Consider the following 15043-nt stretch of genomic DNA (forward strand, 5'->3'; position numbering starts at 1 on the left):
GTGAAGCTGTGGAATAAACTAGATGATGGGCTCAAGCAATGTCCAAGCATGACTTAGTTTAGGCGGTGGTACAAGCACATGGTTTTCACAGGGTGTAGGGAAGAGGAAGGGGTTCAATTATAGGGGGTTTTCACATATCTGTTATTGGCTAAGTCCCGTTTATTTTTGTTTATCTTGCATCTTATGTATATGGTTATTTAGTTTATTTCTTTGTTAATATGAGGATTAGTTACATAGGGCGGACAGATATAATTAAGGAATAGAAATGGGGGGGGGGGGGTAGGTTTTAATAAGCAAATGCTTCATCCTACTCCTTTTTAGACACAATGAATAAATTCTGATCTTGTTTATTATTATCAATATTATTATTGTCTTAACTGTTATTGCTGTCATCTCGTGAATATCATTGGTTCTGATTTTTGTTTTTGTTTTTCATTTGTTTGTCTATTATTTTTATTTTATCATGTCCAAATAAAGCATTCATTCATTTATTCATTCATTCATTAAAAAAAGTAATCGTGTCAAGGTTAAGTATCATTGAAGGAAGCGGTCGCTTAATCGAGTCCCTCTGAATTCGATTAGTTAGCCCTAACGATGAGGCTGTATTCTAATCGAACACAGAGAAACTCCGACGGTGTTGACGTGGAGTCTGGTTTAATTTCAAGTTTGTTCTGCTACCTAAAATACAGTTTGTAAAAGTGCATTATCATGTTGGATTTTGCTATATTTGCTGTGACCTTTATAGTCGTTTTGGTCGGCGCAATTGTGTATTTGTATCCGGTAAGTTAGCTTCAAAAGGGCTCATAGTTCGTTAGAATCTTTGTTGTGCTAGTAATGTTGTGTAGTTATGACGGATCCATCCGCTGCATGCTCATTCATAGACAGTAAAGAATACACGGTACACTGGTGACTGAGAGCTCATCGCAAAGTTTATGCAAAGTTCACATTAACCTGGGGGAAATTCTGCTTGAAAAATTTCACATGCTATTTTCGCGCAATCACACTCGTTTTTTTTTGTTTGTTTGTTTTTATTTTTTAACCGCCCAGAAGTAAGGGGACGGGGGTCCCAAGTTCTCGTTCACTTTATTATTACAAACAGAAGGCCTCTTACGCCACTCAGGCTGTTGTTGTTGCTCTTGTGGATACTGACTTTAAAGTTCTACTCTGTCATTCGTGAACCGATTGTCTTGAGAAATGGTATCACGTGACATTATCGAGCCTTGGAGCACAGTTTTTCGTCTTTTTTTTTTTTTTTGAATCAGGGATTATTATTTAATTACGAGTTTAAAGTTCGGAGTTGGCCAGTAGAGGGTAGTCTTCTGTAGGATAAAAAATTGTCAGTAGAGGACAGTGCAGAATTATTGTCTGTAGGTGACGAGTTAGCCCAGGGGTCTGCAACCTTTAACAACTAAAGAAGAGCCATTATGACCTGATTTTCACTGAAAAGATAACAGTGGGAGCCTCACACACTTTTTGTCATTTCAAATTAAGAATTTGGGGTCGGGAACCAGTCAGGCTCACTTTTTATACACCCTTATTCAAAGAGCACTTGCACAGGTCATTATTTCACCAACTACTTAGTCATAGTGTCACTGTGGGTGACAATTGGTGAATTAATGGCCTGCGTGTGTGTTCTGTTTACAAAGAAGATGAGCCTAAATTCCTTTGTCAAATCTCAAAAGTGCCACAATGTTTTAAACAAATACTCGTGTTTTATTTGAAAACTGAGATGCATCAACGGGATCAAAGAGCCGCATGCAGCTCCGGAGCCACGGGTTGCTTACCCCTGAGTTAGCCAGTAGTGGCCAGACTTTAGCTTTTAATAGCACACGTGGTTGTTTTTCTTTTCATTCATCTTCTTGGGAAGAACACAAACTAAAATTGTGGGTATATTCGGAGGAGGTATATGCATCGTTCCTCGGAGCCAGAGTTAATATTTTTGCCTCAGAGCTGTATAATTTATTGCAGATTTACTGGTGTTTGTAAGTTCCGAGTCAGCCAGTAGAGGGCGTACTTACTTTTGTGTTGTGATTTTCATGTCTCTAGGCTGAAAAGACGTTTATTCGACTCAGAGCTGATTATTTACATTAATTAATTGCAGACCTCTTGTTGCCTGTAGGTTCTGTGTTAGCCAGTAGAAGGAAGGCATGTGCACTCTGTTGTGATTTTCAGGTCTCTAGGGTGACAAACCGTTTAAGGAGCGAGCCAGGCAGTCGTAGTTCAGTTTGAACTTGTTCTTAATAATTCCCTCTAGACATGTGCCAGTTTTAAATTCTGGTGGTATGATAAACCGTATGCAAAAATATCACGGTTTCACGGTATTGCAATTATAGCTTTAAAATGTGTTATTTTGAGATATCTGGGTTAAAGAAAAAACTTTTTCCATTGAACAGGATTTTTATTTTTCAAAACATATTGGCAGATTGGAACATAAGTATAATGTTAAGTTATAATAATAAAAATAACTGAAATATTCTAAATAAAATTACAATAAATGCAGTCCTTTCAGTGAAGGTAAACCCACAGTCACAGCTCAACATCATTACCATCAGAACAAAAATAATTGAATTATTTTCCATAAAAAAGCACGTGTGACACCCTCAGCGAACATGTTTTACATGTCTGTTTGCCCTCCTCCTCTTAGCCGCGGCCGTCTGTAACTTTTCTGTAGCCCGATGATCCCCATACCAGCAATTTGGTTTTCTTTGATGGGGAAAAAGTTCAGAAGTTTCACCTCCTCCAGTCATCGTGTAGTACAGCTGACTCACTGACTCTGAGCAAAAGCTGGTGGGGGAGGGTTGACCCTTGCAGCTGCAAGCGAGGGATTTCTCCCTGCATTTTTGGGACATAAAAAAAAAAAAAGATAATACCGTAGGGACGGTATGAGGGAAAATTTTTCGGTTTTAAACGGTGACACTTTCATACCACGGTATACAGTGTATCACAAAAGTGAGTACACCCCTCGCATTTCTGCAGATATTTAAGTATATCTTATCATGGGACAACACTGACAAAATGACTCTTTGACACAATGAAAAGTAGAATGTGTGCAGCTTATATAATAGAGTTAATTTATTTTCCCCTCAAAATAACTCAAAATATAGCCATTAATATCCAAACCCCTGGCAACAAAAGTGAGTACGCCGCATGGGAACTACGTACATCCCTAAATGTCCATATTGAGTACTGCTTGTCATTTTCCCTCCAAAATGTCATGTGACTCGTTACAGGAGTGCTGTCAGCATTGCTGCAGAGATTGAAGAGGTAGGGGGTCAGCCTGTTAGTGCTCAGACCATATGCCGCACTCTACATCATATTGGTGTGAATGGCTGTCACCCCAGGAAGAAGCCTCTTCTGAAGACGGTACACAAGAAAGCCTGCCCGTCTCATCATATCATAGAACATGGTTCCAGTAATCCATTTGCTTTGTTGACATGTCTTCAGCAAACTGTTTGCAGGCTTTCTTGTGTACCGTCTTCAGAAGAGGCTGCCTCCTGGAGTGACAGCCATGCACACTAATTTGATATAGAGTGCGGCGTATGGTCTGAGCACTAACAGGCTGACCCCCCCACATCTTCAATCTCTGCAGCAATGCTGACAGCACTCCTGTAACGAGTCACATGTCATTTTGGAGAGAAAATGACAAGCAGTACTCAATTTGGACATTTAGGGATGTACGTAGTTTCTAAGGGGTGTACTCACTTTTGTTGCCAGGGGTTTAGATATTAATGGCCATATTTTGAGTTATTCTGAGGGGGAAATAAATGAACTATTATATAAGCTGCACACAGACTACTTTTCATTGTGTCAAAGTGTCATTTTGTCAGTGTTGTCCCAAGAAAAAGATATACAGTACTTCAATATCTGCAGAAACGCGAGGGGTGTATTCACTTTTGTGATACACTGTACCTTGAAACCGGTAATCGTCACACGTCTAGTTCCCGCTAAAGAAATATTCTTTACTAGTGGTTCTTGTTTTTTATTTAAAAACATACAACGCTATTATGGCCAACACTAAACACAGTAGCCAAGAGTAGGCTTAGTCATGTCACACATGCATCAAAAATAGATTTTACATTTTTATAATGACTTTCCGCACTGTTAAAATGTATGTTGAACATTAACGCTGCTTTAACTAAGAGAATACTGTAATCTTATTGAATGATTATATGAATGGAATATAGCATATAAACGATGGCAATGATAAATTTTCTTTCAAAGCGCCTTTCTTGAGACCCAAAGTACCTAGGTAAATGTTCTTATCAAATTAAATGCGACTGTAATGAGTCTAAAACTAAGTGGGCTCCTGAAAAGCAGGACTGAAACGGAGGCATAAACTGAAGATCATATTCTGGCATTCATTATTTGTATGAAGTTTTTTGTCGATATTTTAAGTGTCTATGTAATGATTCTGATGATTGGGGTTTCAGTCATCCAGAAGATCATCAGACATACCAGGTCTAAACCCCACAGATGAAAAGTAAGCAACTTGCAATTGTCATGCCCCTACTACTTTAATATTGTAAAATATCTGAATGCAGATGTTGCAAGTTTGAGTGGATGTCTATTTGTGTTGCATCATCAGAGATGGCAACTTGCAAGACATTGTCAATCGAGGCAGTATGCATGAATTCTTGGAGGTGTTACATCAGGAGTTTGGGTCAGTGGCATCGTTCTGGTTTGGTCGGCGGCTGGTGGTAAGTCTGGGCTCCGTTAACCAGCTGCGGCAACACATCAACCCAAACCACACAAGTAGGTGTACAACTGCAATAAACATGAGAAGATTTACATTTTGTCCTTTAATATGAGTTATCTGCATTCCATAGCTGACTCGTTTGAGACCATGCTGAAATCGTTGCTGAGTTATCAGTCCGGAACAGCTGGTGGGGTCAACGAGGCTGTCATTAGAAAAAAGTTATATGACACCGCCATCAATGACACTCTAAAGAACAACTTTTCATTGGTTGTCAAGGTTTGGCTTCCATTATAGGCTGAAACATTTCTGCTTTAGTCATTTTTTTCCACAGATTTTCTGCAATCTCTTGTCTTGTTTTTGCCAGTTAGTCGAGGAGCTGGTTGGAAAGTGGGTATCATTCCCTGAGGCTCAGCACATACCACTATGCGCTCACCTGTTGGGTCTCTCCATGAAGACCATCACTCAGCTTGCCCTTGGCGAACACTTCAAAGATGACGCTCAAGTCATATCCTTCCGCAAGAATCATGACGTGGTGCGAAATACAGCTTAAACATCTTCTGAAAGGAACGAATGGTTGTTTTTCAGTAAAACTAAATGTTTGTTTTTTCTTTTCCATCCACTCAGATCTGGTCAGAAATTGGGAAAGGCTACTTAGATGGCTCCCAGGAGAAAAGCTCCAGCAGGAAGATGCAGTATGCAACCTGTAAGCATCATTCCACTCCTAATGTTCTTCCATGTTGAGATCAATTGTCAGTTTGTTAAAAAAAATAAAAATTCAACTTAATCACCTTGATTATTGCTCTTGAGTTTGAGAATTTTAGTACCTGGGACACATTGAGAATAGATAAAATTCACAAAATATGAATGTTAGATCCTAATAAAAATAATGATTTAGTATAATCCTGGTACACAATGTTTGAATCATGACAACTGGACTGTTGTTGTTTGTTTTGTAAGAATATTGAATGCAAAAGGCTTCGTCAGTTCTAATTATTTAGGTGTAGAATCACTCTATTTGTATTAGTGGCTGTTTATTTAATTGAATAATAATCACCCCAGGAAAAACGCATTTTAAAATAGGGACTCCATCCAGAAACGGAGGCGCTTCACACCTACAACACCTGAACAGACTGCAATTGAAGATGCTTTTTTTAATTAAGGGCTAAACATACCAGTGGCCTTTGTTAGACCTTTAAAGGTTACCCTGAGCTTTATACACGTTGCCTAGTGGCTTTTTTTCTCCATAGCTGTAAGCTACTGCTGTAAGAAGATACTTCATCGGTTGCTTCCTTAAAAAATAATAATATTCGTGTGAATTTCAAGGTTTTCATCAATTCCAGTTCAGTACTGTTGGGAAGGTTTCCAAATTGGAATATTGCAAGAATTACCCTGACTAAATGTACCCCAAACTCCTTTACAACGCGTCTGTTTATTTACCTGCATACTATTGAGTTAATTGTTTTTTGGTTCTTTCAAGATGGAGTCATCAGTAAAACTTAAAATCTTTATACCCCTTAATCATAGGCAGAGTTTGACTGTTGGGGGCAGGGGGGTCACAATATGTTGATGACCTCGAAACGCAGTGTCAGCCATGATACAGGAATAAACCAGTTACAGCATTTGTTTAAAGATAATACATTCATGTCATATGAAAAAATATTACAAGATTTCCAGATCAAAGGGGTCAATTTCCTTCAATACAATAAAATCAGGGAAGCCATCAGAAGCAAATTTCCATCACTAACGGGTACGTTAGACCCACCACCTTTCGTAAATAAAATAATAAATATACATTCTCAACAAAAAAAAAATACTTTCAAAAGTATATAAAGCCCTCTCATGTAACAACTCTACTTGCCTACCAATCGAAAAATGGAATAACGAACTTTCGGTAACATTAGATAATAACTATTGGTCCAACATCTGTAAAAATACATTTATAATGACAAAGAATAAGAACCTTCAGCTTATACAGTTCAAAATACTGCACAGATGGCATATTACTCAATCTAAAATGCGCAAAATGGGGTTCTCCCAATCCGATAAATGTACAAGCTGCAACGAAGATACTTCAGATACATACTTTCATGCTCTTTGGCAATGTAAACCAATACAAGATTTCTGGGCACAGGTAACGAAGAAACTCTCTTTCCTATTGAATTGCAGGATTCCATTGTCTCCAACTCTTTGCTTGGCGATCTGAATACAGTGAATATCTCTATCCATCAAACCCGTCCACTACTAGCAAGTCTAACGATAGCCAAAAAAACAATGTTGTTGAATTGGAAAAACAAACAAAACATTAGCATTAACCAATGGCTAAATCTAATCATTGAATATATAACATTAGAGAAAATATCTGCCAAACAGACAAATAAAATGGACAAATACGAACAACAGTGGGAAACGGTCGCAAGAATAATGAACATAGAATAAGGATTCTCTCTCACCTGCGAAGAAATGCCACAAAAATAATAAAAATGTATACATAAATTGATGTATGCGGGGTGTCCAGGGAAGTTGTATGCATCCTTCTGCAGCTGGCAACTGGACATGTTTAAATCCGAACTGTTTTATACACTCCCAACAGCATGTAATAAATAATTTTTCTTCCTTCACAGTTTAGTCGGTCAATGGGCTTATTTTACAAGGATACTCATAGACAATTTGGTTTCCAGCTACTGGGGAACATATGCAACTTTTTTTGGAACACCCTATATATTACTTATCAGACTTGGAACAATTAAGGAACTATGCGTAAATAATACACTTCACTGGTCCTTGGCATACATCTAATGGTGTTAGATAAACCTCTTCTTCTGTCAGCTTTACAGGTGGAGTTTGTTGGCGTCCTGCCCTGGGCCGTCCCGTCGCCGGTCTTGGCCCCCGGGATTTTCGGCCGGGGCTTGTCTGGTTGCGTCTGGCTGTGCGGGGGGTCCCATCGGGCGCGCGCTGGTGTCGTGGGCAGGTGGGGGGGCCGCGGCCCTTCCCCGGCCGGCTGGGGTGGAGTTGGGGTGGGGGCCGGGGGGTGTATGCGGCAGCCATGGTTCCCTCCCAGGTCCGCCCGGCCGGAGCCGCGTCTCCCTGTACCGGGTGCCGGGGAGGTGCCCTCTGGTGCCATACCGCGCGCCCCTCTTGGCCCGGGGGTGGGTTGTGGGGGGTGCGCTTCCCTCCCCTTGGTCTGTTTCCGGCCCTGTCCGCCTCCCTGGGCCGCGGCGGCTGCCGCTGCCCCCCGGCCGGCGGGGTCGTTGGCGGGGCCCGCGGGGCCTAGGGTGAGGCTTGCTGTCCCTTGCCGGTGGGGTGGACGCCCCCTGGTCGCCGGCGCTTGGTGCGGCGCCTGCTCGGGGTGCGGGGTGGGTGCTCGGTGGGTGGGAGGGGGGCGGGCGGTCGCGGAGGCGCCGTGGGTGGTCTGGGGCGGGGATTGATCGGGGCCCTGACGCTTCTTCCGCCCTGGGGCCGGTGGTTCTGGTGGACGGGGCCATGCCCGCGGGAGCCTGCCTCTTAACTCACGCACTTCTCACTTCGGCACTGTAAATATTTTTCACCCTGGCACTTACATGCTCATACATTTCTCCGGGGAGAGTTGGGACGGGGCTTTACAGTCCCAGCCCGACTCCCCCCTGTTTTTAATGCACCACACGCCAAGGTTGTGGGATGGTTGGGACCTGTTGGGGGGGGGGGGGGGGGGGGGCTCACGGCTGCCTCCTCACCACAGGCCCCGCCATCCCTGCACCTTTTTTAAATGCACCACACACATCATACTCCACAGGAGAGCTCCGGCAAAGGGCGGTGGGACGGGTGGCTGGGCAGAAACTCCATGCTGCGGTCCCACTGCCCCAAGCCAAGCTCTCCTATTTTAATGCATACATTGCACTACCCTCCCCTCACACCCCCATCACAGTGCTGGGTGATGGCTGCCAGTCGGGAACCTGGCAGCCACAGTAATAGGGTGGTAGGTGGGTCCCACACTTTTTCTATATGGCGTGGCTCCCGGGGTGTGGCCTCCCCTCTGCCTCGGCTGCCGGCCGCGGGAGTGGGTTGGGGGGTCGGGTCTCCGATCTTGCATCGCCCCGTGGCAGTTCCTGGGCGTTCTCCTGCCTCCGCCTTACCCTCTCTTCTCTGGCTGGGCATCCGCCCTGCGCTCCGTCGCGGGTCACTGGCTGGGCGCCGGTGTATCAGCGGGGTGTTGCCTGCACCGGCGGGGGACCCTGCCTTGCCTGGGGCTTGGTGGGCCGCTGGGGGTCCCGTGGCGTGCCGTGCCGGTTGGGGGGCTATGGCTGTGGCTCGTGGCCCGGGTGGGCGGGCGGGGGTGGGTGTAGGCGTGGGGTTGGTGATGCGTCCCCTCCTGCCATCCCTGAAGGCCGGCTGATGGGCACGCGGGTGGCCCGGGGGACCACCCTGGGTCCTGGGGGGGGGACGATGGCTCCTTTGCTGGGCGGCGGGAGGAGGGATGGGCTGAGCATGGCCCCCCCACCCCCCTGCAAGCCCTCCCTCCCCAGGCTGGTTGGGTGGGACCCCGTGGCCCTGGGTTGTCGCCCGCGCGGTTTCTCCGCCCGTCTGCGTGGCCGTCGCGCGCCCGGTGGGGCTTGCGTGCCGCTGGATGTGGTAGGGCATGCTCGGGTTGGGGGTTCCGGTGCCGGGATTGGCGATGCGGCGGCGTAGGGTTGGTCGCCAACGGGCTTACACTCATAAGAGATTCACACGATTACTGGGTTCTAGATCACAGAACTGATTTGTGTACACTCTACCCCTTTCAATCACTTAGCTTATAGTCTTATAGACACCCCCACCCCCATTCTCCTCTTTCACTGGCCAATAGGCCCCCACATGGTGTAAACCGGAAATACATCTCGCTGACGATAGCACCAGCATATTAGTAACTAGTTTAGATGTTCAATGTATTTCTTGTTGTTGTTTGTGTATATGTTTCTTTTCTTTCTTCTCTTGTATTTCTTTTCTTCTGTCCCCCCATAATCCCTTCCTGTTCGCTGCTTTGTCATAATAAAAAGGTATTTTGAATGATCACAATGGGAGTATGTCAGACTCTCAATGTGAAACATTAAAACTGGTCAGAATCCGGGCACTTAGACTTCCATTCTCTGTGTCAAACAGCTGAACAGGACAGGTTTAAAAAAAATAAAATAAAAATTAAAAAAAAATAGAAGAATATTTATAATAATAAGTTGACAGTGAGCGTTTTTTTGTTTCCCATCATTCTTGAGGGGAATTCTAAATCAGGCTGCTTAGGACAGCTATACCTTTCGCCAAGATCGTCATCCATTGAATATGGTACACCCGCCGGTGTCGTTCCAATGTAATTACTCCAGTCAAAAATTGTATCCCCTGGGCGTTATGGGGTCAGATTAGTCTCATAAGTACTCGTACATACATTGTGGGATTCGTAAACACAATGTGTGTGTGTTTCGCATGCTATGTGTTTATGAATCCCACAATGTGTGTACGAGTACTTATGAGACTAATCTGACCCCATAGGGCGTAGCCATATGGAGGTAGATTTGTGTCTTTATTATTCAATCCCCCAAAAAGTTGCTTCAATAAAAAGAAAAGTTGCTTCAATCAAAATATATATTTTCAATTAAAAAAAAAAATCGCTTCTATTTAAAAAAAAAAAAAAAAAGTATTTAAATGCAAAAATAAATTTGAAACTCAAAAAAATGCACGTGAAAGCCATTTTTCTTTGATTTATTTTTTGATTGGGGTCAAGTTTTTTTTTTTTTTTTTTTTTTTTTTTTTTAATTGAAGCAAATTTTTTGAAGTAATGTTGATTTGTGTTTGGCCCACATTTTGGCTTGGACGTTTTTGTCTTTATTATTCAATCAAAAAATAAGTTGCCTCAAACAAAAAATATATTTTCAAAAGAAAAATCACTTCAATCAAAAAAAAAGAAAAAATCAATCATAGAAAACGTTTTTGAATAAGAAAAAATATTTGAGATTGAAAGATTTGCATTTGGACACTTAATTTTTAATTGTAAAAGTTTTCTTTGATTGAAGCAATCCTTTTTGTGTTTGGGCCATATTATGGGTAGGACATTTATGTCTAAATCATTCAATCCCAAAAAAAGTTGCTTCAATCAAAAAAAAAAAAAAAAATTCAATCAAAGAAAAAAATCATTTGAAAAATAAAATTGCCCTCACCTATTATTATTATTTTTTTTAATTATTTGCAAAGCAAATGATCGTCTAAAGTCACATAATCTGTTTGAAAAATAATTTTGACCCTTATAAATATATATATTTTTTGTTCATTTAATTCATTTTTGTTGCAGTTTTATTGCTTTACAACTTTTATATGTATAGGAAAGTCAATTTCATGCAATGACACTTTTTGGCCACCAGGGGGGGCTGGCCCCCTGGCCCTCCCTTAAAATTTGCTTATGCCCTTAATGCAATAGCTAATCAAACCAAAATATCCTAAAAAGTCACCTTCTCAAACTGTAGAAACATGTCACATGACACCACTGCCCATATCAGACATCTAGACTTTAGGCTTTCTGATAAGATCTGATCTCATTATTTAAGGATTGACTCCTCATGTGAGTTTTGCTTTTACTGTTCTTGGTCCAAAGAAACACCCTAAAGTTGCTCACGCTCTTCCCTATTATGGCTGCTCATATCAATCAAGTTGACAATAATAATAAAAGAAAAAGAACAGAATGTTCACTGAATGAGCTATGCTTAGTTTGTGCCATTCTGTGCTAATTAAAATGTCTTTTCAGCTCTGTCAGAGATGGAGTCTGTGTTGTTGTCTGTAGCCAAGGAGAGAAAAGCCAATAAGAAGCAGATGGTGTTTGTGGACTCACTGCTTATGTCTGCTCTCACTGAGCGACAGGTAAGAACTGAAGCAAGGTCTTTGTTATGAAAGCTCACTGGATTAGTGTAGAGTATTTACAGGTTTTTGTTTGTTTCAGGTATTGGAGGACTGTATGGTGTTCACTTTGGCAGGAAGTGTCATCACTGCCAACTGTGTGTACTGCGTCTGACTGCGTTTCATGCAAATATATAGTCAGGTTTCATTTTCTCATATTAATGGCAAAACTCTACTTTGGCAGTGTGTATCTGGGCTCTTTACTTCCTTTCAAACTCAGAGGAAGTCCAAGAGAAGTTGTATCAAGAGCTGGAAGACGTTTTGGGCTCCGATCCTATTTCATTAAACAAGATCCCTGAACTCAAGTAAGCTTTTTGTTAATAGTAAAGGAACATTTAATTTCCTGACGTTTGATAGACGAATTGACAGTTTTATAATTGAGCAGATACTGCCAGCAAGTCTTGAATGAGACAGTAAGAACTGCAAAGTTGACACCCATTGCCGCCCGACTTCAGGAATTGGATGGAAAAGTTGATCAGCATGTCATTCCCAAAGAAGTATAGTTGTTTCCTTATGTCACCACTTGCTCACACCAAGTGCAAGAGAGGAGGGAAAAATACAACATGCTGTACCTCAGTAATATTTTGTCTTATTTCAGACCCTTGTGATCTACGCTTTGGGTGTTGTGCTGCAAGATTCCAACACCTGGCGAGAAGCAAGCAGGTCATTGTTTCCCGTGTGACTTCTGTGTTACTCAATTGACTGATATTTATCATGATACTGCTACAGGGATAGTGTTTGCTCAACGTTACATTTTTAGGCTGTTTTAAAACATACTTTATGATGAACTCTCAGGTTTGACCCTGATCGGTTTGAGGACGAGTCAACCCGAAATTGTTTCTGTCTGCTGGGTTTCTCTGGGAATCAGACATGTCCAGAGCTAAGGTGACATTCGTCATTAAAGTACACATTATAATTATATCTACACTATATACCTGTATATTACCAACAGAATATAATATTTATTTACTTTTTTATGCATTTGCCTGACAGATTTGCTTACACAGTAGCTACTGTCCTGCTCAGCACATTAGTGCGGGAACTGAGGCTTCATCGGTTGGAAGGTCAAGTCCTGGAGGTCAGATCAGAACTGGTTTCAGCACCAAAGGATGAAACCTGGATCACCATCAGCAATCGAAGCTCAGATTAATTTGACGTAAAATTTTCATTTGGGCGGGCTCTGGTCAACTTGATTTCTTTTTTTTTTTGCCTCATTTCCATATTATTTTCGAAATCCAAAAACTGCGTACTGAAAATGTAAAACTATGTGCTTAAAAATGTACTTCAATAAATGTTAATTATTATGATGTAGGCCTGAGATTGGGCACTATTTGAACTCATTGGTTGCACGTGATGCTGCTAGTCCAATCCCTTTTGACTGGGTGAGGCTGGCAGCTGTCCCACCCAGTCAAAATGGATTGGAGTAGATGTATACTGCTGTCGATGGCACTGATAGATTCACAAATTATGCTCACAGTTTAAATGAATTTAATCCTTGTCAATTATCAGTTAATTACTATGAAATGAAAAAAAAGCTTTACACAATTATCACTTGCGTTATGTAAGTGATAATTGTGTAAAGCTAATTTTTTATATTGATTATATACGTAAGTTGCGTATATAATGATCACCCAATGCAAGCCTTCCCAGGTGAAATGGATTTGATGTCTGTAACTGTCAACAGCAGTGAATAGGTTCAGAGCTACAAGCAACAAAATAATCCAGAGGTGAGCTGGTATACTGTATATATTTGGCGGAAAACACTCAGGTGGCTTGAAGTTACGCTCCGAGAACCCCAATTTGCCCAAATTTCAAAATTGTCCTATATGCATGTGTAATACATCATTGGACAGCTTAAAATCTCTATTTTCTGGGGGAAGAAAATTTATGAGCAGGAGGGCATTTAAAAAAAATTAAACCCCTAAACCGTAACTCCAGGTGAGAGCATGAGAGCAAAATTAAAGACCATGTTTTTAACGAGATATTATTGCGTACTTACCTTATTTCGGTCCAAAAAGTCAGTGTAGCATGTATCATCGAGTGTCAAGACACAGCTGTGAATGGCCACAACCGGACTTTTGGGGGATTTTAGGGGTGAAACACAGTAACATAACAAGGGTCGCAATGCAGAAACCGCAGACATCAAGGAGTGGTCGAGATTTTCTTTTTGAAATATTTACCCTTTTAAACTTTTTTTTTTTAATTTTCTTTACTTGGATTGATTATCATCTAAAATATCGGGGAAAATGCGACAGTAACAAAAATTAAATACAATTAAGCGATGGTTATGAGGTAGATATCTGACCTATCTACAGACACTATGTTTGTACATGTGACGTAATTTGTTTAAACGTTTAAAATATGCAAGTGAATAATCTTTTAGTGTTTTTTTTTAACTTAATATTAGACATCAATTAATGATTCAACGCTAAAAATGGTAGCCATTTCAAATAATAGATATGATTACTTACCTTCTTATATGAATGTGTTGAAAAAAAAGCGGTTGCGCTGTGTGTGTATACTGGGGTTTCCAGGGTAAAACGCACAAATTAAAAATAGCTTGGGGGCTTAATGCTCCATGAAATGGCTATGGCAGCATATAGACATATTGTTCTATCACACACAACAGTTCTTTTGGCTTAAAATTCAGCAGTTTATTTAAAAGAGGGGTGCAAGAGCAGAAACTGCTTTTTTAGCCTTGTCTGCGTTTCCCAGCTGGATTTACACGACTAAACTTTGCAAAACAATTAAAAAAAAGTCAAGTGAAGGAAAAAAAACCCAAAAAAGATAGCTTAGTTTATCACGTTGGATATATATATATATATATATTTTTTTAATGTGTTTATGTAAAACTAGTGAAATTTTACAGTTTCTTACATTGATTTCAGTGTAATGTCAGGGTTTGACTGCTAAGGTAATGTTCAAACTGAGAAGTGCAACATAATGTAGGCTAGGAGTGGGAACCTCTTGGTAACTCACGATATGATACGATTTGCGATAAAAAGCTCACGATAACGATAATCTGACGATATGGTGATACAACGATTATCGATATATTTGTAGAATATCCTGGAATGATTTTCTGACCAACAACTAATACACAGAAAAACAAGTTTCTGCTGTGAATTGGAATGAGTCACTAGCAGACGTCCAATCCATTTGAAATGGGAGGGATGGCAGCGAATGAATGAATTCGCTGCCATGCCTCCCACTTCAAACGGATTGAACGTCTATGGCCGTCAGTGGCAGCCAATGCCAGGCAGTGAGGTAATTTTGGGCCATTTTAAGTCATTTACCTGTTGATGTCAGTTACATCCTGTTGATATTGGGGTATTTTATGGGTTACTTCCTTTTGATTTTGAGTTACAGAACAGGAAGTAACCTGGGAATCACCCAAATGAATAGGCAGTGACTCAAACTCAACAGGAAATGACCTATAAATGCCCTAAAATGAACCGC

General features: G+C 41.3%; 1 protein-coding gene across 1 annotated transcript; it reads left to right on the top strand.

Moving 5' to 3' along the window:
- Positions 1 to 611: 611 nt before the first annotated feature.
- On the top strand, positions 612 to 12891 carry LOC130929947 (cytochrome P450 20A1). The gene is made up of 13 exons (XM_057857587.1): positions 612 to 780; positions 4431 to 4480; positions 4586 to 4752; positions 4827 to 4972; positions 5061 to 5228; positions 5321 to 5399; positions 11436 to 11548; positions 11628 to 11682; positions 11769 to 11889; positions 11970 to 12081; positions 12183 to 12247; positions 12380 to 12469; positions 12578 to 12891. The coding sequence occupies exons 1-13, from the start codon at positions 709 to 711 to the stop codon at positions 12732 to 12734; spliced, it is 1395 nt and encodes a 464-aa protein (XP_057713570.1). The 5' UTR covers positions 612 to 708; the 3' UTR covers positions 12735 to 12891.
- Positions 12892 to 15043: the final 2152 nt, after the last annotated feature.

This window comes from Corythoichthys intestinalis, chromosome 2, assembly GCF_030265065.1.
Source record: "Corythoichthys intestinalis isolate RoL2023-P3 chromosome 2, ASM3026506v1, whole genome shotgun sequence".
Classification (NCBI taxonomy): domain Eukaryota; kingdom Metazoa; phylum Chordata; class Actinopteri; order Syngnathiformes; family Syngnathidae; genus Corythoichthys; species Corythoichthys intestinalis.

What these genes read in the sequence shown, in the direction of transcription:
- LOC130929947 (XM_057857587.1), top strand. Translation starts at nt 709, where the DNA reads ATGTTGGATTTTGCTATATTTGCTGTGACCTTTATAGTCGTTTTGGTC. An exon ending in CTGCTCTCACTGAGCGACAG is followed by an intron (nt 11,549 to 11,627) that starts GTAAGAACTGAA and finishes TGTTTGTTTCAG; the next exon opens with GTATTGGAGGACTGTATGGT. An exon ending in AACAAGATCCCTGAACTCAA is followed by an intron (nt 11,890 to 11,969) that starts GTAAGCTTTTTG and finishes ATAATTGAGCAG; the next exon opens with ATACTGCCAGCAAGTCTTGA.